Raw genomic sequence first — 25,619 nt, 5'->3', positions numbered from 1 at the left:
CTTTCCAAATGTGGCTACTAGAAAACTTAAAATCACACAAGTGATTTGCATTCTGCTGTTTTTGGGAACGCCGATCTATAAAATAACACCGATTTAGCAATGATCAGAGGCAGGCACTGGATAGAGCAGCAGATATATAATAACAGTCGGCGCCTACATAGTCTAAACGAGCTCTTTTTCTTTAATAGAGAGTAGATCAGAATAGAAAATATAATAGTGAAGCATGTCAGCATTTATTTTTAAAAGATTTATTTATTTTAGAGAGAAAGGAGGGTGGGCAGAGGGTGAGGAAGAGAGAGAATCTCCAGCGGACACCCTGTTGAGTGCAGAGCCCCACTCGGGGGGCCGGGGGGGGGGGCTTGATCCCAGAACCCTGAGATCATGACCTGAGCTGAAATCAAGAGTCGGATGCTTAACTGGCTGTGTGACCCAGGTGCCCCTGGAGCATGTCTGCATTTAAATAGGAATGAGTGATCACCAGAACCCTGAGATCATGACCTGAGCTGAAATCAAGAGTCGGATGCTTAACTGGCTGTGCGACCCAGGTGCCCCTGGAGCATGTCTGCAGAGTGATCATGGAATTCATGTGCCCAAACCCAGCCTAGGAGATAGAATGCTGGGAAGAGCCTGAAGCCCTCCGAACCGCCCCAGTGCCATTGCCTTCCCTCCCCACACCCAGAGATAACCACCCCTCCTGAATTTTGTGTTTAGCATTCTTTCTTTTTTCTTTTCTTTCTTCTCCAGCCAGTTTTCTCACATATGTAGGTCTTCCTACAGGTTTCTCTTGCAATTTGCTTCCCTCTTTACAAAATTTTAATTGCAGCAAAATACACATAAGAGAAAACTTACCATCATAACCATTTCCAAGTGGAGAGTTTGGTAGTTTAGTTAAGTATATTTCCACTGTTGTCCAGAACTTTTTATCTGGCATGATGGAAAACAATCTTTTTAAAATGGAAGAGCAACCGTGAGCGAGGAACCACTGCTGCCCCAGTCAGATGCAGGCTCCAGTGGAGAACAGATGCCCGGGGCCTCATCATCGGACCTCCGCTTCCCTGAGTTTCAAGGGTCTCTTGTGGGGGGGTCAGAAGCCACGCCGTGACTGAGAACTGGTCGCCAACATGAAGTCCACCCCTGCTGGGGCATCAGGAGGGACTACAGGGTGGCCCAGAGCAGGTGGCCAGGAAAGGGAGGGCGACACTTCATTTTTGTACTTTCTGCAGTTTCTGTTCACAGTGGCCAACCTCCAAATCTCAGGTGTGGGTCAACACAGAACTTCCCTTTGGGGTGCAGTAAATACCCGCTGTTCATCTTTTCTCTCTGGCTTTTTATCTGGCTGTCTTTTATCTATTTGTTGAGTTGAAGAATGCTTTATCTTCCAAACCTTCTGTTTGTGACTGTGCACGGATTGGTAAGAGCTGCTTTTGTTCTATTTCTTTCCATGTCCTTTCTTGCTTCATGATGCAGCATCTCATCCCGCTGAAGACACCACGGTTGGTCTTCTTTGTTTTTTTAAGATTTATGTATTTATTTGAGAGAGAGAAAGAGAGCACGATCTGTCTTCTCCCAACACAATCCTTCTGTCTCTCTCTTTCCTGTGTTGGCCCCTAACTTCCATGATAGGGGCAGTCCTCAGATGTCTGGTGAGCTGTGGTTGCCGGCTGACGAATACAAAAGGGGTGCTAAAAAGCTGGCGGGAAACTCTACATACACTCAAGGGGCTTTAGGCTTTGGGTGGACCGTTTGGGGGAGGATCCTGGAATGTGAGCATCTTTAGGCCGTTCCTGAGCTGGTAAGATTCCCCATTCTGGTCTGGAGGGTGTGAAGTATCTCCCAGTGACAGGATAAATGCAGAGGGGTAGGGCTGGGGGTCCCTGTATCGGGCACTTACTATACACACGTTTGCAGAATTCCTTGTTTTGTTTGGGTGACTGCTGGTTGTTCTCCGGTATGATACTAACACCCTCTGTAGGTCCTGGCTCTACCATCTGCAGACCCCGTGTTAGCCTCTCCACAGAGAAATTCTTTGGGTTATAGGCAGAAGCGTGAAGTGGGGGAGGGGATCTGGGGGTCCACCTTCACATACAGTGCTCAATAGCTATCCTCTTGGCCCACTTTCCCATTGCCTTAGTTCCAAGAAGAGCTGGTATCACCTGCGGTGGAGTCTTTTGAGAATTTGGGGGCATAGTAGGGCCATCTGTTCTCCGTTTCCTCCAGTTTGCCAAACCATTAGTAACATTTCATCCATCTACCTTCCGATTTCCAAAATGTTACTGATGTTAGCATCTCTCCAGATCTGATCTTTGTGTGATGTCTTTTTTTTTTTTAAAGATTTTATTTATTTATTTGACAGAGAGAGAGAGACAGCCAGCGGGAGAGGGAACACAAGCAGGGGGAGTGGGAGAGGAAGAAGCAGGCTCCCAGCAGAGGAGCCTGATGTGGGGCTCGATCCCAGGACTCTGGGATCACGCCCCGAGCCGAAGGCAGACGCTTAACAACTGAGCCACCCAGGCGCCCCTGTGCGATGTCTTTTTAACAGACATCCTTGTATTGCAGTTTTATTCTAAAGTTGAGGCATGAAATTTCATTCCTTTTTTAGATTTTATTTATTTATTTGAGAGAGAGAGCACACGAGAGAGAGCACACATGAGCAGGGGCAGAAGGAGAGGGAGAAGCAGGCTTCCCACTAATCAGTGAGTCTGACGTGGGGCTCGATCCCAGAACCCTGGGATCATGAGCTGAAGGCAGCCACCCAGGCACCCCTGGAGGTTTCAATCCATCATCTTAACATTCATCAGTGGTCGCCCTCTGTCCCCATTTCTTTAGAGGGCAGGGTGGACATGCGGTAACCATAACTTCATTGTGTGCCGTGTTCACAGTATCTGTCCAAACAGCATCATGACCAAGAAGTAGTTCCCCGGGAGTGAGATGGTATGTGGGTGGGCGGAGACAGGTCCTTCATTTCTGGAGCGATAGCCCTCCTCCACTGCTCCCTCCACAGCTCCTGCAGTAGGACACCTGGGCATCTATTTCTGTCTACAACCCACCCTTTCAATGACTTTTCCCTGCAGGTTCAGGGACACAGAACAAAGCATCATTATGGCTTCCTTCCTCACGTTTACATACGGCACATACATCAACAGCTGTAGACCAGCTCATGTCTGCATCTGGAAACGCTTTTGTCATGTTGTAGATTATTAATCGTTGTACAATAGTGGTGGGTGCCTGGCTGGCTCAGTGGGAAGAGCATGTGACGCTTGCTCTCGGGGTTGTGAGTTCGAGCCCCATGTTGGGTATAGAGATTACCTAAATAAATAAACTGACAAAATGAAATTTAAAAAATCTCTAAAGGGGCGTCTGGGTGGCTCTGTTGGTTAAGCATCTGACTTTTGGTTTTGGCCCAGATCATGATTTCAGGGTCGTGAGATCGAGCCCTGCGTCGGGCTCTGTGCTCAACTGTCTGCTTGAGATTCTCTCCCTCTCCCTCTGACCCTCCCCCCATACACATTCTCTCCCTCTCTCAAATAAATTAATTTAAAAAATAATTAATTTAAAAATTTTTTAAAAATCTCTAAAAAATAAGATCTTTGATGAAACTATTTGGCCACTAGCTCATTTCGTTTCTCATGGAGCATAACGTACGTGAGTAACTCTGTAGACAGGTTTTTTTTTTTTTAAAGATTTTATTTATTTATTTGACAGAGTTAGAGACAGCCAGCGAGAGAGGGAACACAAGCAGGGAGAGTGGGAGAGGAAGAAGCAGGCTCCCAGAGGAGGAGCCTGATGCGGGGCTCGATCCCATAATGCCGGGATCACGCCCTGAGCCGAAGGCAGATGCTTAACGACTGCGCCACCCAGGCGCCCCAGTGTAGACAGGTTTATAACGGAACATGTACCTATCTGCTTCAGTAAGTAAAGCTTTCAAATACATTTTTGTCTTTACTCTGTGTTCAGCAATGAATCATTTTGTCCTGGAAAGCAATTTTTTGTACTTCTTCTGGAAAAGTGTCTTATCGTCACCACGCTTTACTGTTGAAGAACTCAAAAGCTTTGGTGGTACCCTCTGACCAGGTTTTGTAACTTTGCTGGGGAAGACCCGGGCAAGCAGATATTCACTGTGGCACCCCCTATTCAGTTTCTAAGAAAGCTCTACACCCACCGTGGGGCTCGAACTCATGACGCCAAGATCCAGCCGCATCTCCTATTTAATGTTCAACTACTCTGTGGAATATCCTACCTGCAGATTTGCTTGACCCAATAAACCCTGATGTTCTACATCATTCTGGACTCACAGTTACCTTAGGTACTTGAAAGATTTTTCTGATCTGTAGGATATAAAATACAGTTTCCATCACTATTTTATGCTTCAGTGAACACTTTTGGGGCCCTTTTTTAAACAGTGAAATGGAATAAAATATAACTCAATAGCAATAATAGAGATTGCAAATTTGAGGGGTGCCTGGGTGGCTCAGTCAGTTGAGCGTCTGCCTTCAGCTCAGGTCATGATCTCTGGTTCTGGGATCGAGCCCCACATTGGGCTCCCTGCCTCTCTGCTGCTCCCCCTGCTTATGCTCTCTCTCAAATAAATAAATAAAATCTTAAAAAATATATTGCAAGCTTGATACCCAAACTTGATACCCAAGTAAGCCAGGATGAACTCTGTCAACTGAACGTCCTTAAGACAATCTGGTTAATGCTCTCCTTATGGAAAATGCTCAACATTTAAATATGGAATGGTTGTGGAGAACAAAACAAGGTTTTGTGAAGTCACGGCGATCTTACATCTCCAGTTCAAGACATGTGACTGCTACTGTGTCATTGCTTTTTCCTCTGAAACCTCCAGATGCCTGTGGCCCACTGGAGAGATTACAGGGTTCCACACTTTGGGGATGCTGGTCTAAGTGAGAAGAGGAGCCCTTGGGAAGCAAGTGAGAGCCCACAGGGACCCAAGGATTCATCCGGACTTTGTTAGCTCTTGCATGATTTTCTCATCAAAATGCCTACTGGGCTTTCCTGGAGGACTTCCCCGGATTCCTCAGCCTGGAATCTGCCTGCCGGTGCCGGTGGAGTGGCCTTGTTTACCAACACATGGCAGGGGCATAAGGTGAGAACATTGGCTCGGGGCGTGCACCGTGGAAGCCCGCATGCACGACCCTGCTGCGCATGCCTGATGTGCTCAGAGAGCTTCTCAGTCTTGAGCAGATACAGATGCAAAGGCCAGAGTGCTTTCTGATGTGGGGATTTCATGGCTGTACACAGCCAGCTATTCACGATGACCTTTACAGGGGCCACTGGTAGGCTCAGTGGGAACAGCGTGTGACTCTTGATCTCAGGGTTGTGAGTTCAAGCCCCACGTTGGGTATAGGGATTACTTAAATAAAATTTAAAAAAAATGACCTTTATTATTTAAATGTTGGTAGGAAAAATGAATGAAACTCTCAATCCTTCCTTTGAAATAATTGCTTTCAAAATGCAATTTTTGAAAACCTGAGTTTCTTAGGAATGGGACCATCTGATTATTTTGCTAATAAAAGACATCTTTTCTATTGAATCACTATATCGTACACCTGAAACTAATATAACGCTGTATGTTAACTATACTGGAATTAAAATTTTTTTTAAAAGCTCTTAAAAAAAGACTTTTGAGGGGTGCCTGGGCAGCTCAGTCTGTTAAGCATCTGACTCTTGGTTTTGGCTCAGGTCATGATTTCAGGATCATGAGATCAAGTCCCACATCAGGCTTGGCACTGAGCACGGAGCCTGCTTGTCCCTCTCCCTGTGGTTCTCCCTTCATAAATAAATCTTAAAAAAAAAAAACCCTTCTGAATAATTAACAGACTTCGTTTCTTTAAAGAACAGTTTCAGGTTTACAGAAAATTATTTGAAAAGTATTCACATTTCCCCACCATCATAAACACAGCTTCCCCTATTAACACCCCGATTTAGTGTGATGCATTTATGGTAACTGATGGACCAATATTATTATTATTTTTTTAAAGATTTTTTATTTATTTATTTGACAGAGAGAGACAGCCAGCGAGAGAGGGAACACGAGGGGGAGTGGGAGAGGAAGAAGCAGGCTTCCAATGGAGGAGCCTGATGTGGGGCTCGATCCCATAACGCCAGGATCACGCCCTGAGCCGAAGGCAGATGCTTAACGACTGAGCCACCCAGAATATCATTATTTTTTAAAAGATTTATTTATTAGAGAGAGTAAGTGAGCGAGAGCAGGGGGAGGGTAGAGGGAGAGGGAGAGAGACTCTCAAGCAGACTCCCTGCTGAGCTTGGAGGCCGATGCGGGGCTCCATCTCACAACCCCGAGATCACGACCCGAGCTGAAATCAAGTCGGATGCTTAACTGACCGAACCTCCCAGGCACCCTGGACCGATATTACTATTAACTCAAGTCCTTAGTCTACACTGGGGTTGACTTCGTGTTGTACATCCTGTGAGTTCTGGCGCACGTATCAGGACACGAATCTGCCATCACACATCACACAGAACAGTTTCCGTGCCCTAGAAAGCCTGCGTTCCAACGTCTTATTTTCTGTAAGCCACTGTGGGTCAACCATTCCTAAAAGAGAATTCTGATCCAGACTCACTCTCGCTCAGAACCCTCAGCGGCCCGCAGCATGCAAGCGCATTCACCTGGCAATCGGGCCTTTCCGGCCCAGCCAGCAGCCATAGGAACCCGTGTCCCCACCACTCCCCAGTCCAGCAGCTCTACTCCCGCGGGTGGATCTTCTGACAGCGCCCACGCACGTGGCACCCACGCACGTGGCACCCACGGCCCTCACTCTGCCATGTCTGTGCCTGTTTATCCGTTCTCCCTGGACGGAGGCCCCAGGGCCCTTCTCCTCTCAGCAGCAGCCCACCTCTCTTCTCTCGTGTAGTCCTCCCCTGCTCCTCCGAGCCTCCTTGACAGTGGCTCTGCGTCTCCTCAGTGGCATTTGTTCTCCATCTTGTTTAGTTGTACTGGTCTTACCTTCCCCAGCTGAGCACGGTGGCTAAGAGAATCAAGGCCTTTCTGGCTAGCCTTGAGCTCAGCACTAGGGTACACACGCGTAGAACGGGCCGGGAAGTATGGTGTCGGCTCCCCAGAGCTGCGGGAGGATTCGGAGCGCTAACTCCTGCGGAGGGCCTGTAAGGAGGCCTGGCTCCCGGGACTTGTTCTTCTAAGGGCTAGCGGCTTCATCAGCTGCTGCTCCTACGCCCTTTCTCCTCCTCCCACCTCCCCTCTTCCTGCAGGGTCACCTCTGAGGGGGACATCTTTGTGTCCCCCAAAACACAAGGCACCATGATAGCAAGGGCTCCATAAACACCTGCTGACGGAGTGGCTGGAGCCGTGGGGGTAAGCCAGCCTGAACACACAGAAAGTCAGCCTGAAACAAACCAGCACAGATCTGCGGGCGCACAGGGGCATTCCTTGGAGCCCTCTCCGAATGAGCCAGCCGCCATCCTCCCTGAGCCTGGGAGAACGAGAGCGGTAAGGAACATCTTCTGGTGACATGGGCGGTTCAGTTTGCCGTGTCACAGGCTCTCACGGCGGGGGACATGGGGGCAGCTCAGGGGCCTCAGGAGAGGACAACGGAGGATGCCAGTGTTTTTAACAACGGGCATCAGTACCTGATGTAGGCTCCAGGGAGCATCTCTGCTTGATTCTGGTTTGCCTGGTGGGGGCGGCAGCACTTGACCTATAGGACAGAATCCCAAAAGGAGCCAGATTCCCACAGACAGGAACCAGAGAAGAGGGGCACTGTTCTGCTCAGCAACCTAGAGGAGGAACAGATGTCCTTGGGGATTCCCATGGGCAATGCCAACCGTGCCCACCCACCTCCACACCTACAGCCATTTCTACTCCACTTCCTTTGATACCAGAGACAGGTTGCACAGCCGCACTGGGGCTTACTTCCCCACCTGTTCTCCGGGGAACTGGCTCATTCATGTACCGAGCAGGATCCCAGGCCAGTCCAGAAGCTCTTGCTGGGTCACCAGCCTTAGTTTTGTCTGGCGTCCCCACCACCACGGTGTGCTTATGGGTGCTCCTAGCACCTGAAATGTAAGGTAGCCATGTATGGAAGGGAAGAAGGAAGAAAAAACCCTGGGTGGGTAGCAGCTGGGGTAGGAGGTGGTGAGATGGATTCGAACAGTGCAATTCCGTCCAAAGGAATTGCCATGGACCAATGCTGACTGTCCTCTGAGCTCTGTGGACGGCCCCCAGCGAACGATATCTGCTCGGTGGCATTGGGCTGCCAGGCCTGCTTGGGCAGGGGGAGGATGTGACACCTGGCAGCTTTGCATGGAAGCCAGTTTGATGCATTCATTTATTTCCACCATTCAGTTTGGGCCCAAGGGAAACAGCTTGTCTGCATATGCTGGTTCTGGAACCGGGAAAGGAAGCTCTCTACCATTTTTTGATCTCCATCTCTACTGAAGCCATACGCTCTCAGGGCTGGATGTGGGGACGGGCGTAGTGAGAGTAGAGCCAAGTCAGGGCTATGGGTCAGAGGGAACATGGTGGGGAAAGAAGGCACAGAAATCTAGAAAGAGGGCAAGGCTGCTAAGTGAAGTCCCCAAGGGAAGGGGGACTGGTGAGGCTGTCATGACCAGCTGGGTCCAGCTTCCTGTGACCTGCTGGAAGGAGGTCAGTTTCCCAACCCTGATCTGTAGACATGAACCCAGCTACCACCTCATCTCTCAGTGTCAGCCTCTCCTGTCTCTCTCCGCCTCCCACGTCACCCTTCCTCTCCTAGCCACGCCCAAAGCTGGCCGAATTTTCCTCTCCCTTCTCTCATTGCCCTAGGAGTGGGTCAGTCGCAGCACTTACCATTTGCTTTATAATTGTTTATGTGGCCATCTTGTTCACGAACCTGCGTGTCTGGGAGCAGGGCTGGGTCTCATTCATCTGGTACCTCCCGGGCTACCCTGGCATCTGGCAATGCCAATGCTAAGTGTTGGTGAGTGTGCATTGTGACATATGGACCTCCTCAAGGTCACATAAACAGCTGCATGACACAAAGGGTCAGGGGATTACCTTCCTGCATGAGGGTAATGGGTGGAATGGGGAGGATGGGCATTTTATTCTAAAAGGTGAACATTAAGTAGCTGAGTTGTCAAGTTTTTCCTTCTATAGATATGGACAAGATGCAGAAGAGAAATCGAGGCAGTTACTCGGAGACAGACTGCTTCCTACGTCTGCCCACATGGTCCAGCCGGAAGTGGATTAGGGCTGCACTGAAAATGAGGAAGAGAGGATCTGCTGTAGCACCGATGACGTCGCTAGGCTTTGTTCCCGGACATGAGTGAGGGTCGTGCTATATACTTCACTTTGTTTTGCCTGATGTTGCTCCCCAGAGTCCTCATGAAGTATTTCGTCTGGGTCAGTCGAGTGCACAGTCTTTTGATGCTTTTTATCCTGTTTGATGCTTTTCTTAAACTGCCCTCAATTGTTCATAAATAACCATCAGCAGACACATCACCAACGGAAAGTCTCACAGCCGAATAACTGAGGACTCCATCAGTGCGGGTTAAAGAGCAACAGTAACTGTTTCGGCCAGGTCTCCTGCTGGTAAGATTAAAAATGTATGCCCTGACCAGACACAAAAGGACAAACGCTGTATGACTGCAGGGCTGAGGTGCCCAGAGTGGACAAGTCCAGAGACAGGAAGCAGAATGGTGGTTACCAGGCACTGGCAGCGGGGAGGAACGAACAGCTAGTGTTTAATCGGTACAGAGTTTCCGTTTGGGAAGGTGAGAAAGTTCTAGAGATGGATGGTGACGACTGTGCAGCAATGTGAAGGTACTTAGGGCCACTGAACTGCACCCTTGAAAGTGGTTTAAATGGTAAATTTGGTTATGTGCATTTTACCACAAAACACATCTCCTGAGGAAAGGCAAGGCCCTGTGCCACCTTATGTGGCTGCTCAGAGAACAGAAGGGCCGTGCAAGATTTCCCCTTCCTGAGATGTCAAACTTGGTCTGAGAAGACTCTGGTTCCAGAGTATTAGGGTCAAAAGGACTAGGGGCTCTCCAGGTCGCCTGGTTGTGCTGGGTAACGGAGTGGGGACTGAGCTGGGGATCCAGCCACCAAGGAAGCTACTAAGTGGAAATGCAGCTGGACATCCTCAAGACATTTAGTATTTCACAATACTGAAAGGAATCAGACAGTGCTTAGAGTTAAAACTGGGAGGTAAGCAGTCCGGGAGGTCCTGTCACCTCAAGGGTGGCAATCCACTAGCCACATCTCATGCTGATCAGAATCCCTGAACACCATGGTGGGTAGTTGGTTAAAAAAAAAAAAAAAACACAGGTGCAAATTACCACTTAATACCACCAGGTACTTCTGGAGATAGTGTAAAACCTTGCTGCTCGAAGGTGGTCTGCAAAGCACCACAATGGCCTTTACCTGGAACTTGGCTCAACATGCAGAACCCCGGGTCCCCCTAGACCTTTGGGATCAGGTCTGCACTATTAACAAGATCCTCAGATTTATTTACATTTTGAAGCTTGAGGACTGCTTGAAGACCTGGACTCTATGGAGAACAGTAAATACGTGAAGTTTATTCTTTTAGTAATCTTTATGCCCAACATGGGGCTCGAACTCATGACCCTGAGATCAAGTGTCGCATGCTCTTCTGACTGAGCCAGCCAGGCGCCCCTAAATGTGTACTTGATAGTGAACAGTTGGGAGTTACTCGTTCAGGGAAGTAAATCCATGATGCAATCCACTAGGGCTACCAAAGACAGGGGAGTTTTACGTTGGTGGACTATCACTGGGAGAGCCCTTGCCATGGGGAAGGCTACGTTCTATGCCATTCATGAGAACCCTAGCCTTTACTGAAGGTTTTGGTGGACAGCAAGGGAGGCAGTTGACATCACACATGCCACTGTGACTCAACCCCCAACATGGGCTCCACATTGCAGAGAGAGAGGGTACGTAGACCCCCAGCCTGGCTCTCCATCTAAGTCTGGTGTGGACCCCACCCCCCTCCATCCCCTCCAGCTACTACTCCTTGCATCTCTGCTACTTCAGCATCCCTTTACATGGGAATTTTTTTTTTTTTTTTTTAAGATTTTATTTAAGGGGGCAGGGAAGCATGCACAAGCAGGGGGAGCAGCAGAGGCAGAGGGAGAAGCAGGCTTCCCACTTAGCAGGGAGCCCGACTTGGGGCTCGATCCCTGGACCCCGGGATCATGAGGTGAGCTGAAGGCGGACACTTTTTTTTTTTTAATGATTTTTTATTATATTATGTTAGTCACCACATACAGTACTTCCCTGGTTTCTGATGTAAAGTTCAATGATTCATTAGTTGCGTATAACACCCAGTGCACCATGCAATACGTGCCCTCCTTACTACCCATCACCGGTCTATCCCATTCCCCCACCCCCCTCCCCTCTGAGGCCCTCAGTTTGTTTCTCATAGTCCCTAGTCTCTCATGTTTCATTCCCCCTTCTGATTACCCCCCCTTTCTTTATCCTGAAGGCAGACACTTACCCAACTGTGCCACTTAGGCCCCCGACATGGGAATTCTCTTAACAGATAATCAGCTACAAAATAATACAATTTCTCTGCATGATTATATTTGTAGTTCTTTTCAAACAAGTTGTTGTGGTCATGTAAAGAAATAAGGAAATCTCCCCCAGATTTTAATACGGGGTAGTAACTCCCTAACTGTATGGAAACGCTCTTCTGAAACTCTCGCTTTGACTGATAACCACGGGTATAAGGGACTAGAACTACAACACACCGCGTGTCAACTCTACGGCGGATGCTGTTTATGTGCAGTTAGCTCATCAAACTTCCCCAAATCCTGAGACTGTTCTCCAGAAGGGGCACCAGGTCAAAAGGCTACAAAATGACAGAGCCCATGACTCAAATCCATGTGTCTCTCCCCCCAGACCTACAGCTTTGTGTGCTGGCATCTCAGCAACTGCCGAACTGAACCCCAGCATCAGGCTGGTTACGTGTGTATTCACCCTTGAGTTGATGTGCTCTCGTGGCCCAGGTCACGTCTGCGCCGAGGCACTAACTGGACACCTGTAAAGAGCTCTGCAGGCTCCACGGGTCTCACAGCTGGTCGATGGCCTGGGAATGACCAAGCAGCTTAACATCACAGACTTTTGCATTTCCTGGTCTCTCAGGCATCAAAACAAGACAAGAAAGGCTGTTTTTTAAAGGTATTTCCTGATGAATTTTTTTCCAACCCCCTCCCTACTTCCCTCTTTGCCAAAGAGACAATCGTTCTTGTAGGACAGAGGCAGAGGGCAGAGACTGCAGGTAGCACAGGAGCACCGCAGCCTCCTTCTCCTGAAATCCTTCCTAGGACAGTTTAGTGCTCTTCTAACTAAAAACCATCTATGAAGCTCCCACCACAGCAGCTGACGTCCTCCGTGTCACATGGGGGCACTATGAAGTGACCTCTCAGAGGGCGCCCAGGGTTTCAAGTGGAGCTTGGCTAAATGAGGAAACAGGACATGGATGTTGGACAGTCTTTTTGTCAAAAATAATGACAACATGCCTGGTGTTAAATGAATACCAAACAAATGATAAAGCTCCTGTCTTCAAAAACCTTTCAATATTGTGCAAGAGACTAAAAAAACACAACCACCAGTGAAGTGTCGCTTGTGTGATTAGCCAAGGACCACAACACCACGGCCCTGCTGAGCTCGGTCTGTTCCACGGCGTCTTGCCGACGGCACCTCCAAAGCCTCACGCCGGTCTCTCCCTCAGGTCCTGCTTGGGCTTCTGCAGTACCTCCTCCTGTCCTCCTCCCCAACCAGCTTTCTCCACACTCCACAGGGCAGCCAGCTGGACACTTCTGAAGGCAGAGGTTTTGACAGCCCCCTTGTAAAGGCTCAGAGGGGCTCCCTGCCTGTACAGAAGCCAGGGAAAGCCCCAACGTTCTCTGTCCTATTGCCCCTTCTATCCCTCACATTCTTCGGAGTGCTTAGCTTCCTGCACGTTTTCAATCCTCTTTAGTTTTGTCCATTCTCTTCCCTCTTCCCCTAATCTCTTAGGGCTTTTAAAACTTGGCCTAAGTGTCACAACCTCTAAGATAACTTCTTAGAAAGTGCGCCCATCTTGGTTCTAGAACACGTAGCACGGCCCAACTGCTACGAGCACAGCCTGGTGCCAGATGGTGTGGACGGTCGCTCTGACCCGGCCACTGACTGTGTTACTTAGGTCAACCATTTTACTCATGTTGTGCTTTAATTTCTCATCTACGAAATGACAGGAGTCAGACGTACTTCACTGGACTATTGTGAAACTACTCAAACAGCTCCTGGCATGCAGCAAGTACGCAATAAATTTTATCTATGACAACACTTACAGTATTCTCTTCATTGGTGTCTCATTTGCCAACTCTAAGATCTCTGAGGTTGGGGACAGTCTCCAGTCAACTGTGAAACCTCAGGGCAGGCGGAGAGCAGGTGCTTACAAATATGCCTGAGGTGAACTGCTAAGAAGCTTTTTGAAGGTAAACATAAAGCCTGGATGACAGATCTGGAAACAGCCTTCCAGGTAGCGATTATGACACGAGAACGTAAGAAGGAATCTGTGCGAGAAGGTGGAGGAAGCGAAGCAGGGAGAAGACAAGGCTGAAGAAGAAAGGGAATGCTGAGGTCTCTGGGGCCAAGGGCGATCCAAAATGGCTCTGTCAAAGGGCTGCATGGAGAACGAGGCAGTAAGAAGATGATGCAACAGAATCCGGTGCAGAAAATTCCTGTTAGCGACGAGACTTCAAGAAAGACAGCCATTATTCACTAGTCGCTGGACTAGCTACTCCCAAACCCTTCTTCCTTGTAAAGAAAAGGCAATTTTATGATCACAAAGAGGCCATGTTCTTTTTTATTGACAAGTCAGTCTCTACATACGTTCAGTATTGCAGATTATAAGTGGATTGACAATCACATTAACAATACGGACTCACGAGCATTTACATGCAGCTCCGGCTCCAGGTGGTGGCGCATTTTGTGCCGGGTACTCAGGAAATACAACGGACGTAAAGGGGACAACTACTTCCATTCATGAAAATCAGCTCTCAAAAAAAGCATATGTGTCATCTCATAGAACACTTAGTATGTCAAACCCAGGAGAATCAGTAACCAAATGACAGAACGCTGTCAGAGGAAAGTTGGTGATGAAAATGTTAGGTTAAGAATGTGTCATTGAACTTGAGATCCAGAAAGTGTACACGTATTAGGAATTGTAAGAAAAGACCCTCATGTTCTGCTTCAAAATGACTATTATATTCGGAAAGGACATTTCCGGGTTGCTACAAATGTCTTCTCTGCTCGCATAAACCACTGTTTCAAAGTTCTAAAGAAACAAGATGGTAATTCACATAAGTGGGTTTTAAAATAAGATTCTGCTCACTCAAAATAAACTCAATAGGATCTTCATCAAATTACAAAGAAATCTTATCAAAACGCCAACCAGATAAGCCAGACCACACACTGATCTTCCCTGACCGCCTCAGACTGCAGAGCTGATGTCCCCGACCCGGAAGGGGAGCGAGAGTCGTCCCAGCTCTGCCGCGACGCGGCCCACAGTGTGAGGGTGGACGAACGTCCTGCAGCTTCCCTGGGGGTCGCTTCCCCAGGCACAGAATCGAGGGAGTGGGCTGGATGGCTTTTAGGACACCTTTCAACCAAAAGGATCTAAGCCAGCTTGAGATTCCACCTTTGAAGGGACGTTTTGGGTGGCAAAAGAAATGGACTCAAAGTAGTGGGTGAAGTATTTCTTACCTTTGGATGCCATCGCGCAGAACTGTTCTGCACTGCAGTTCAAGGACATCTTTGTTCGATACTTTCCTCTACTGGCTGGTGCTGCTAAAGAGGAAAGGAAATGTGGCATCTGATAACGAAACTGCGGACAAAAACGTAGGAATGCCGTGCCAAGTTTGGGTAAAAAACCAGTGCGCTTCCACGTCAAGCCCGCAGTCAGGATCTTCTGCCTTTGAATTTTCCGAGCCATCAATCTGGTCGGGAAATGCACGTTCGCGCCACTCTCAACAGCAAACTATGGAGTGCACATGTATTAAAAATACGTTTTCTGAAATCCTCCCGGGTAGGCAGCTTTCATGAAACTGGTTCTAACAGAAAGGATGCAAGACAATTAAGTGCAGGGTAGGATTTTTTTTTCTTTACAAATCAGGAAAATGACCCAAAGAGAGCAATGGCTTCTCATTTTCTGCCCTCTAAAAAGAATACAAATATCGCTGCTCCTGGAATCTAACACACTGGCTTCACTTTCAAACGCATCATTTTATTTTCCTCGTAAGGCAGTCATACATTATAAACTTTAAGCACGTGACAGTCACATGGTTTCTTCAGTAAGCCCTAGGACTTCCATGAGTTTTCCTGGAGCTTACAGCCAGAGTAGTCAAATATTAAAGCTTTCTCCACAGCCACACGTTCCTTTGATGTTTGGGTTATTGAAAACAAACTCACTGGATAATTTATCTTCAACATAGTCCATTTCTGTTCCTAAAAGTGTTAGCTGTGCTTTCTTTTCGATGAACACTCTGACTCCTTGGGGAGAAGAAAACACGTGTCACATAAAGCCTGCGGGTCTATGGAACCTGCTGATTCAAAGCACAAGTGAACTTTTTAAATAGTAACCACTGACAAAGACAGGGAGCTTCTGAATCTGTCTCATTATTTCCTCTAAGAGATTAGTGCTCAGTTCCCTGTCTCCCTTCTTTTCCACTCAATCATCTATGTCAAACACAATGCTACTAGGCTAGACACTGGTAGGGAAGCGTATTCCACAATTCCATGTAAAACCAGAATTCGCTTTTCACTATACTGCACGCGTTTTTCTAATTTGCAACATGAAGGAAATGTGTATTCTCAGTGAGACTTCTATAAAGAGAGTCAATAATATGTGAAAAGCCTGCACTGACATCCATACACATGACACACTGGCAAGCCGAGACACATACAGGACTGTGATACCCCGGGCTGGGGTCATAAGGCCTGTGAGGCTATTTTGTTCTTCTGCTCATGGGCCGGAAAACTGGCAGTAATGTAACTCCCTGGAATTATGCAGGGAGAGGCTGGTATCTTCGTAAATATAATCGGTTTAAGAAAGCTTCCTTCCTTATAAGAAACTGAGTGCTTACTCAACTATAAACTGTATGTAATTGTTAGAGCTCATCTTCTGAAAAAATTTAATACTTAAGGTATTTTATGTAGTGATTTAAAAAACAACATATTAACAAACGTGTCATTATCGATCAGTAATATCAGTTTAATGGGATGAACAGTAGGAACCTGCAAGCCAGCTAAGAGCACAGCTCTGACGCAGAGCCACCACTGAAATACCCCTGCACACTGAACCTCCCCCAAGGCTGTGGCATTATTCTGTTTTAAATAGGTTTTATCAGATTATTGGGTAGGGGCAGGGGGCAAGAGAGAATTAAAACACTGACATTTTTAATAAAAATTTAAAATACAGATTCCTCGAAAGCATGAGATGACATTACTTATTTGGTATAGACGTCAAACTGCTGCTTCCCACAAAAATGGATGGTTTGGTCTGAAGTTTTAGCATTTTAAAACCTTTCTGCACACAATGATTATCTTTTGTAATTGAAACAAACAAACAAATGAGAAGAGCACAGCCTCTGGAGGGAACCTGACTAGGTTCAACTTTTCACCAGGCCACTGAACTAGCCGAGTGACGAGTGACCGTAGGCAAGCTATTTCACCTCTCCATGCCTCAGTCTCTTCATCTGCAATACGGGCAACAATATGGTACCATTCTCACTCAGCTGCTGTGTATAAATCACTTGATATATGAAAGTCTGTCAAACCACCCTACCTCATAGCGAGCACTATATATGCTTAAAACTCACCATCTTGAACAACTTCTTCATCAGAATCTCCTTTTGTCTTTGTATATTCTAGAGTATAAGAAAGGCCATTACAACCCCTGGTTCGGACACCAACTTTCAGACCTACCTGAAAAAGCAGTGTAAATATAAACTTAGTTTTAAAGTAGTATGTATTAAACATTCATAAAAACCCTGGCTATTTGACATTATTTGCTTTCTTCATAAGCTTAAAGAGAAATAGCAGATTAGATTTCTTGCTATAAAATGTCCCTTTAGGAAGTGTAAGTGGAAGGGGGAACAAGCACTTAAAAAATTTAGCTATTTAACAAATGGCACTGCAACACTAGTGTGGATCCTAAAACAATAAAAACAATTATATGCAAAAATCCCAAAACAATACAAAGGGGGAAAAACTCCCCCAAAACCATAGTCATCACCACTCTACAGAAAACATATTTTTTTTCCTTTTTTCTTCCAGTCCTCGTCATATATACTTATAATCTAAACACAAGCTTTATTAGAGCAGGAATAAATCTTAATTCTCTGATTTGCTTTCGTCACTTAAGACATCGTCTTTCCACGTGAATAACTTTCACAATTATCATTCGCATATAATGCCTTAGCAGTCTACTATACCAATGCATGTTAACTACTTAACCCTTGCTATTAGCCATTTAGGTTGGGCATCACATTTTTAAAGGAAGAGGTTTTTGTTTTTTAAAGTAAGTTCTGCTCATTGGGGTGCTTGAACTCACAACCCTGAGATCAAGACTTACATGTTCTACCAACTGAGCCAGCCAGGTGTCCCTTAAAGGAAGAGTTTTAATTCTAAATGTGAATAATCACTTTTTTTTTTTTTTAAGGAAAAAGAAAAGTATCTGATGGCAGAGATGACTCCTTACAAATTCTCACTTCTTCAAAAACATTTGTGCTCCACCTCATCACATGAGATGGTCTCAGGAAGTTTCCCTATGGTTAGGTTCACTGAGGTCAACACAGGCCTTCCCCTGGCAATCATACTGCCTCTACACAGGGTCTTAATTCTAAGGCAGAACTGTGCAAACATTCTCGAGGACCACAAATCAAAAGACTGCAGCCAACACAGACCTTAAGAAGTTTAGGAAGTTACCAGAAACTGAACTTTTAAAATACCGATGTCTATTTTCTAACAATATCTACCGAACTTCTACTCTTGGGTCCTATCTGGTTTTTTGAAGTATCCAGTAAAAGTATCATCATAAGTATGATTTCACCAAGCAGATCCTGATTTTCTTAAAAGCAGCTACGTGTACTTGCTTCAGAAAAGCAACCACAGGAGTGGGAAGACATCTGGTGAGAGTGGGAGTTAGAATGCTAAGCTGCCTGGGAGTTTTGACGAGCTGAAGCATTCTGACAGTAGTTCTCTTCTGTCCTTAAAAACAAGGAGACAGAACTGTGGTTTTATTCACTCTCAGAGTGCGAGCTGAGAGAACGTGTAAGGGCGTTTCACGTATTCGGCATGATCAATAATAAAGTGTCTAGCTCAAATTTTGGAGCACATGTCCTAAGTACTGACTTGACTTAGCTTTCATCTCTATAAACGGGAAGACTCAAGCAAGGAGCAAGCCCAACTACTAGGAATGAACACAGATACTTACAGAATACAGGCAAATACAGCTTTAGGTACTTGGAATTTGGAAAAGGGACTGCTTGTGCCAGCAATGACACCCAATGAAGTGTTTGCTCCATCCTTTTCATGTCGTTGTCATCCCTCACAGCTACACTCAGCTAAACCAGTGTTTCATTTGGTCGATGCGTATATACTCTTTTCATTAGTCTATCCAAACGGAGTTGGCATACCGATATCTTTTAGCATTTAATAATTCTTAGGAGCAATGTGCCAGAACTTCATCACATTGTAATGTAGGTCGTACAACAGAACCTAGAAACCACTCCATAGTCTAACTACTACGTATTAATAGTTTAGTACTTGGCTATAATTTACAATATTCCACAGGCAATGTGATGACGTTGATGTACACACCCCTCCCCAAGAATTCTGCGGTCTAGGAGGACAGCCTACATCAGTGCACTAAACCAGGCTTACAGGCTCGGTCTTCTAGAACAATGGGCCCGGCACACTACAAACACCAAATACTTGCTGAATGATATTTGTGTCAGCACTAGATATAAACAACCCCAAAGACCTTTAATATGGGGGACTGGCTAAATAAAGAAAACCTGTTCAATAAAATACACTAACATATGCAGTTATAAAAAAGGATGAGGTGGGTCTTTCTGTAATGTCTGTAAAGAACTTCAAGCTGTATTATTAGGGGCAAAAAGCAAAGCATAACCACAGCATGTATGGAATGCTTTTCTCTAAGTACGGAAAGAGATACACAAACATAACAAGCATGACCTAGGCCAGCAGTTCCCCTCGGGGAATTATTACTGGTTGTCACAACTGAGGAGTGGGGCGGTGCCAGCGGAATCTCGTGCGCAGAGGCCAGCGCTACTACTAAACATCGTGCAGTCCGCCCCCAACAAAGAATTATCCGGTCCAAAACATCAATAGTGCGGAGGCTGAGAAACCCCAGTGCAGGCAGATAAAAACATACAGACTGTCTCACTTAGGACACTTCAGAGGTAGCCTCTTAAAAGGATGGAAGACAACCCAGAGTCTGGGGTCACAAAATGAGGTCTTTTTCACTGAATACCCCGTTATATTTTATTTGAATCTCTAAAAATTGTGAGTGCATTTTTACCTCCTAAATAAAAACCCCCAACCAACGAAAACATAGTTTATCACAAGATAAATTCATTGTGAAAATATAACTTCAATTATTTACTGACTATTCATCTGATTGGTTTTACTTACGTGTTCAGGCTTATCTTTAAGAAGCTGTTTTATCTTGTTTACTGCTGAAGGTGTCTGAAAAAAGAACAAGTTATTAAGTTTTTAGCTACAAAACCTGCTTTCTTTAAAGCCTTGGAGTTCACGTTTCCTAGTCTTTAAGACGACTCAAATCTATCTTTAGCAAATTCATCTGACAAATTTATATTCCATTCTTGTCGGAGTACCTTGTGGCTTTTATATACAAATACATGAACTCTCCTCAACATAAAACATTTTTTTTTAAATACCTTCTAGCAAGATTCTTTGAATCTTTTTTTTTTTTTTTAAAGATTTTATTTATTTATTTGACAGAGAGAGAGACAGCCATCGAGAGAGGGAACACAGCAGGGGGAGTGGGAGAGGAAGAAGCAGGCTCATAGCGGAGGAGCCTGATGTGGGGCTCCATCCCAGAACGCCGGGATCACGCCCTGAGCCGAAGGCAGACGCTTAACCGCTGTGCCACCCAGGCGCCCCAAGATTCTTTGAATCTTATTCCCCCCAGTCACGATCAGCTCCCTGTCCTAAGTTCTCTGGTTCTCTCTACTTACACCACAAATCTGAGTTTTCTAGGCAGTATCTGTTTTGTGCTCCTACTCTATGCTCGGCAACAAGTACAATTCTAGACACAAAGAAGGCACCCAACAGCCAATGAATCAATCAAGTACTCGCTGGGGGAGCCAACCTTCAGGCATTTTTCCTTTTGATTATTAACTCTATTGTTTTTGGGTTTTTTTGGGCTTACCCCAAATCTATTTCAAATCCATCAAAATGCATGGAGGAAACAAAGTAGCAGCATCAACTTGAGGGTGCCTCTCATGCCAGTCCCCCCACATGTTCACACAGCTACTAAATGAGGCTTAAAACAACATTCATCTCAGGATGAACAGAACTAAGCCAGTCAACTACAGAAACAAGCACAGGGAGGAATTTTTCAGGAGCAATGCTGTTTAATTACCTAGCCCATTTGTCCTCAAAATGAGGAAAATGCCACAACACAGGGTATGTGTATGGGTCAGCATCAACAATCCCACTTTCTTGGGAAGTGCAATTTTCCAACAGCTACTGAATTTCTACTCTTGGATCCTATCTGCTTTTTCACCGCGCTGTCAGGGGACGGAGTCTGTTCCAAGGCNTTCCTGCCCTACTTCCTAGCTGTGTCCAAGCCTGTTACTTGGCTTAAACCGGGAGAACAGACCCTCCTCCTCGGGATTCTTGTGAGGATTAAATACATGAACTCATGAACTACATTCAGAACGGTGCCAGGCACAAAGAGCTCAATATAAACCTGATACTTTACAATGATGAGTGTATTAATGAAGAGATCATGTCCTTCCTACTTTGTTTTATTAGCTCCTTAGCTGGCAATGCTGTGCTGGTCCTCCAGTTTTTTTTATTGGCATTTTATTGGTTTGTGGAATCCCAGAGTGGACATTATGACCTATGACTCGGAAGTAACTGTAGCCAAAACCCAAGCCTGTGCTAAAGGAGCAGACCGAGAGGATGGCTTCAAAGTGTGCTCTTCTGGCCTGTCTGGTGGGGGCTTGGCCAGATGAGGATATTGAAACAGAGTGTGGACCCAATTTAGAAAGGCCATGAAACCAATTTAGAAGGCTGCCACTAGTTAATTTTTTAAAAAACAAACTAGAGGGGCGCCTGGGTGGCTCAGTCGTTAGGCGTCTGCCTTCGGCTCAGGACGTGATCCCGATGTTCTGGGATTGAGCCCCGCATCGGGCTCCTCCACTGGGAGCCTGCTTCTTCCTCTCCTACTCCCCCTGCTTGTGTTCCCTCTCTCGCTGGCTGTCTCTGTCAAATAAATAAATAAATAAAAATCTTAAAAAAAAAAAAAAACAAAACTAGAAAAGAAAACAGTGTATTACACTTAATAAAGATGAATGTTTAGTGAAACCCTGACTTCAATTATTAATATATGGCGGATGTGTACATATATCCTTATTGTGTGTAACTGGGAAAAAAAAAAAAGGTTAAAAAAAGAAATCACCACCAGTAGGTGGTTTATAAAGGCCTTTTCCCACGATTCTACCAGAACAGGAGCAACCAGTGGGACAACAGTGGACAACAGGGAACAGTATGCCACGGGAAGAAGGAGAAGAGCAGAATTATGTTTTTTTTTCTTTTGAGATCTCAGCATATTAACGGCAAATAGTTACAGGAATATTTCTGAAAAAAAAAAGTTTAAAAAATGCTCATTTACCCTTCTAAACAATTGTCAGTAAAAATTAGCTTCTGTTATTCTCATGATCTTATTTCCCACATTGAGTCCTGAAGAAATTAATCTAATTACTGTCAAAGAGCAGAGGATTTCCGATAAGTTAAAAAAAAAAAAAAAGGCACAACCATGGGAAAGTATTTACTGCAAGTACAACTTGCCCTGTAATGCTGGGGAGTCAAAGGTGAGGAGGGTTCACTGCTGCATGACCAAAACAAAGACGACAGGGTGTACACACTACTCTGTCAACAGCCCCATGTGTTTTTACCTTGTGATTATTAAATTACCGAATTTGATTTTACAAAATAATGTTGTTTTCTTCTTTTCCCAATTCTTAGTAGAAAACACTTACACACACAGTAAATAAAAACAATTCATGGAATGGTCCACCTATCCCAAAGTGGTTGACTCCACACCTCTATACTGTTAAGGGAAAAGCAGCCTGTGTGCCTGCGAACTGTCATTATAGGAACCAAAAGGAGTCTTTCTTAATTTTCCTGTCTTGGGCCAAAACCAAACATACTCCATTGGGAGGAGTGTTATTAATGATGGAAACCCAGTTGAGTACTTATTTAAGGGGAAAGATACAGATCTTATAATTTTCTAAGTGAGGGATTTAATTTTCAGAACAATTCAGAATGACTATAACGGAACATGTGACACTTGAAAAGAAAATGCTAGCTACAAAAAATACAAAAATACTTTCTGTATCTCAGGACCAGGCAGAAGCTGAGGAGCCTACTGGGCTCTACATCTATTTGCAGGCTCTGGCAACTCTACAATAGTACACTCAATCTGGCAAATAGTCCGAAAAATTCACAACTAAACAACGTGCTGCAGGCCCGGAAGCCTTCCAATTTCCATGCACACCCCCGAAACAACTAAGACACCTATACTTTTCTAAGAAATGTATATATAATTAATGACTTATTCACCTGAGATTTGGCCAATGAATTAAAGTTTAATATTCCTGAAACTAAATGAAATATAATGATGGTTTTTAATCTACTCACAGGTAGATCTCAGAACAAGACAAAAGGCACTTAAGAAAGATTTTTAGTCCGTTTTTGTATCAGAAGCTTTTCATCCTCAACACTGTATTTCCTTAAGTATTTCCCCAATTTTAATATTTTGCCGTTCAAGAAAACAAAATTAAAACCAAAGCTAACTCCATGATTATGTACACTAAACATGTCCCAACAACTACAACCTATTTTAATTTCATTATAAATGTGGTGTTTTAGTGTTTAAAAGATGGTAGATAAAAAGCAGCCAATGAACAGTATTTTATTTTAACTCATTCTTTAACAGCTATGGGTGGCATTGTGGTGTTTTCCCTTTTGTCCTTTCCTATTCATCTCTGTATGTGTATATTTTGTAGCCTACATTTTAAACAGTTTAACATGTTTCTCGTGCAATACATAGTAATAAACATATTAACCATTTACTGAGTACCTTCCAGGCGTTTAATGGTTTATATGCATCACCTTATTCTTACGATTCTGTGATTTAAGTATTACAGATTAAATGACTGACACAGAGATAGTATGTTAAAGAATGAAGAGTTATGACTCCCAAACTTAAAAAAAAATCATTATTTACAGTGACTACATAATAGTTCACCAACTGGATCTACTCTTATTTAACTAACGTCTCATTGTTACGTTTAGGCTACTTCCAATTGTTTCCTGGAGAAACTTCTTAAACTGCCTAAATATACAAATTACTGCTTGGTCACTGTTCCAAAGGACTTCTGGTACTTGTCCTTCAATGAATTAACAGCTCCTTATTGGGGCTCAAGTAACATATTGTTTCCTAGTCCTTCTCAACTAGGTGCCACTAGAAAGTTAAGTCTTAAAGCACTCACTGCACATAATGAATTAACTTCTCTCTGTGCATGAAGAATGATGCTGGGATTTACAATGTTTGCAAAAACGCTCAAAAACTAAGAACAGACAGCAATTCACGCATGCCACAGTGTCCTGAGACTAGGGAACATATGCCAGGATTAAAATGACTGACTGCAAGCCTGCTATGCAGGCCGTGGGTGAAAAAGCATCGAGGACCTGCTTTTTCTTTGGGACCAGCTAAGGCTACAGGGAAAGGAACTTCTGAAGTTAGCTAGACAGTTAAGCTAAATTCAGACAATGGACTTTGTCAAGTTGATCAGAACACTTGATCAAAGGCAACATGGAGCACTTGTGAACTAAGAATTGACAAGATAAAGAACTGACACAATTCTGTTAGCAGAATTAGCCCGCTAACAGGTCATGAAGCAGGAGCAAGTGTATAGAGAGCAGGTCTGAGAATGCGAGCTGTGTTATTATCCCTAGTAATTCTAGGGGTGGCAAAGGCCTGGCCCACAACTGTGTCCCTGGAGGGTGGGGGCTGTGTAACTCAATTCATTTCTTGTCCTGAAACACAGGAGGTCTTAAATGTCAGCTGAATGACAATGAATGGAGAGGAAGGGAATGACTCAGAGATTTTGGAAAAAGCAGGTAATATGCTAAATGATGGACAAAGAAAAGGCAAAAAAGCATCTCTGTACCTCCTCTTTCTGGCTCTACCATTACCAGTGTTAGAATTGTTTTCAGTTCTGAATATTTTTAAATTGAGACTGAAAGACACAAAGTATGACTCATGTCCTTTAGTTCTTGGGATTTCAAGACCTTGGAGAATTCTAAGATCTGATGATGTTATCTTCCAGACACGAACACAGGCTTGGTGGTACAGAAAACAGTAATACAGAATAATCAGGATAACCTCTGCACAGGCTGAAAACACTGATCCATTATAAAAATGAATTCTCCCACCTGATCACAACTTTCTTCTATTTTGCTACAAGTGATTTTCTGACAACAGGCTTTTTTATACCATTAGCTTGAATGGAATCCGTGACTCACTCTACTTCCTACTCTCTAGGTGCTGAATGCTTGCACCAAGGCTTCTCCTTAACCAAGAGTGAAATGGGACTGATTCGTAAGCTTTCCTATGAAATCCAACTCTTTCAAAATGGCAAACAGAAGTGGCTGTCTAACGGATACTGAGTTTTCTTGGGGTGGGATGTTTTAGAACTAGATAGAGGTGATGGTTGCACAACATTGTGAATATACTAAACGCCACTGAATGGTACATTTTAAAGTGGTTAATTTTATGTTATGTGAGTTTTCCTTCAGTTAAAAAAACAAAAAAAATAAAACAACTGCACAGTGCAACCCGGATCCCGTCTGCGTGGTAAACCCCGCGGTGAGCATCTGCGGTATGGACTCTCTGGTGCCCTCCCAGTCTGTTCGACCTTTCACCCAGAAAACGCCCAACGCTCACTCAGGGCAGAAATTTTTATCCTTCTTTGTCCTTTGTGCGAGCCGACCACGGCCGAGGCACGCTGGAGGAGCAGAGGCTGTTTCAAAAAGCTTCCCCTACCCGACCCCAGGAAGGAACCCTTTGTGCGTTACAGCCTTGATCTCAGTGAGCGGTGGGCTTTGTTGAGGCCGCGCTCGCTCCGTCGTCCCCCGGCGAGCTTCCGCCCTCCTCGCGCACCTCGAGGGCAGGGGTCCCGGTTCCCTCCCCCAGCTTCCCGCACGCCGAGCTCTGAAAGGCCCGCGACCCAAGCACAGTCGCGCCCCCGGGCTCGCAGCGGGCAGCCCCCGCCGCCCCCCACTACCCCCCCCC

The 25,619-nt window shown here is 45.2% G+C and overlaps 1 protein-coding gene and 1 long non-coding RNA gene across 6 annotated transcripts in view; one reads left to right on the top strand and one right to left on the bottom strand.

The window, feature by feature from the left end:
- Positions 1 to 4,847: 4,847 nt before the first annotated feature.
- Positions 4,848 to 19,689, top strand: LOC103667637. Of its 3 annotated transcripts, none has more exons than XR_005831827.1 (3): positions 4,848 to 5,104; positions 9,134 to 9,568; positions 17,706 to 19,689. It is a non-coding gene; the product is annotated as an uncharacterized LOC103667637 (long non-coding RNA). The 3 variants fall into 3 exon arrangements; XR_005831826.1 differs by lacking the exon at positions 17,706 to 19,689 and adding an exon at positions 11,900 to 13,326; XR_569800.2 differs by lacking the exon at positions 17,706 to 19,689 and having other exon boundaries at positions 9,134 to 10,286.
- Positions 15,249 to 25,619, bottom strand: part of ISCA1 (iron-sulfur cluster assembly 1) — a 10,810-nt gene continuing 439 nt past the window's right edge. Inside the window, exons 2-4 of one of the 3 annotated variants that reach the window (XM_040620177.1) lie at positions 19,703 to 19,756; positions 16,864 to 16,969; positions 15,249 to 15,535 (exon numbers count right to left, since the gene is read on the bottom strand). In XM_040620177.1, coding sequence (XP_040476111.1) covers positions 15,387 to 15,535; positions 16,864 to 16,969; positions 19,703 to 19,756 — 309 coding nt within the window. In that variant the 3' untranslated portion in view covers positions 15,249 to 15,386. Of the gene's footprint in view, positions 15,589 to 16,863; positions 16,970 to 19,702; positions 19,757 to 25,619 lie in introns of all 3 variants that reach the window. The other 2 variants (XM_040620178.1, XM_040620179.1) reach the window with 2 other exon arrangements.

Source organism: Ursus maritimus, unplaced genomic scaffold, assembly GCF_017311325.1.
Source record: "Ursus maritimus isolate PB19 unplaced genomic scaffold, ASM1731132v1 scaffold_34, whole genome shotgun sequence".
Taxonomy (NCBI): Eukaryota; Metazoa; Chordata; class Mammalia; order Carnivora; family Ursidae; genus Ursus; species Ursus maritimus.
The sequence above is the reverse complement of the archived record's forward strand: the minus strand, read 5'-3'. Positions and strand labels throughout refer to the sequence as shown.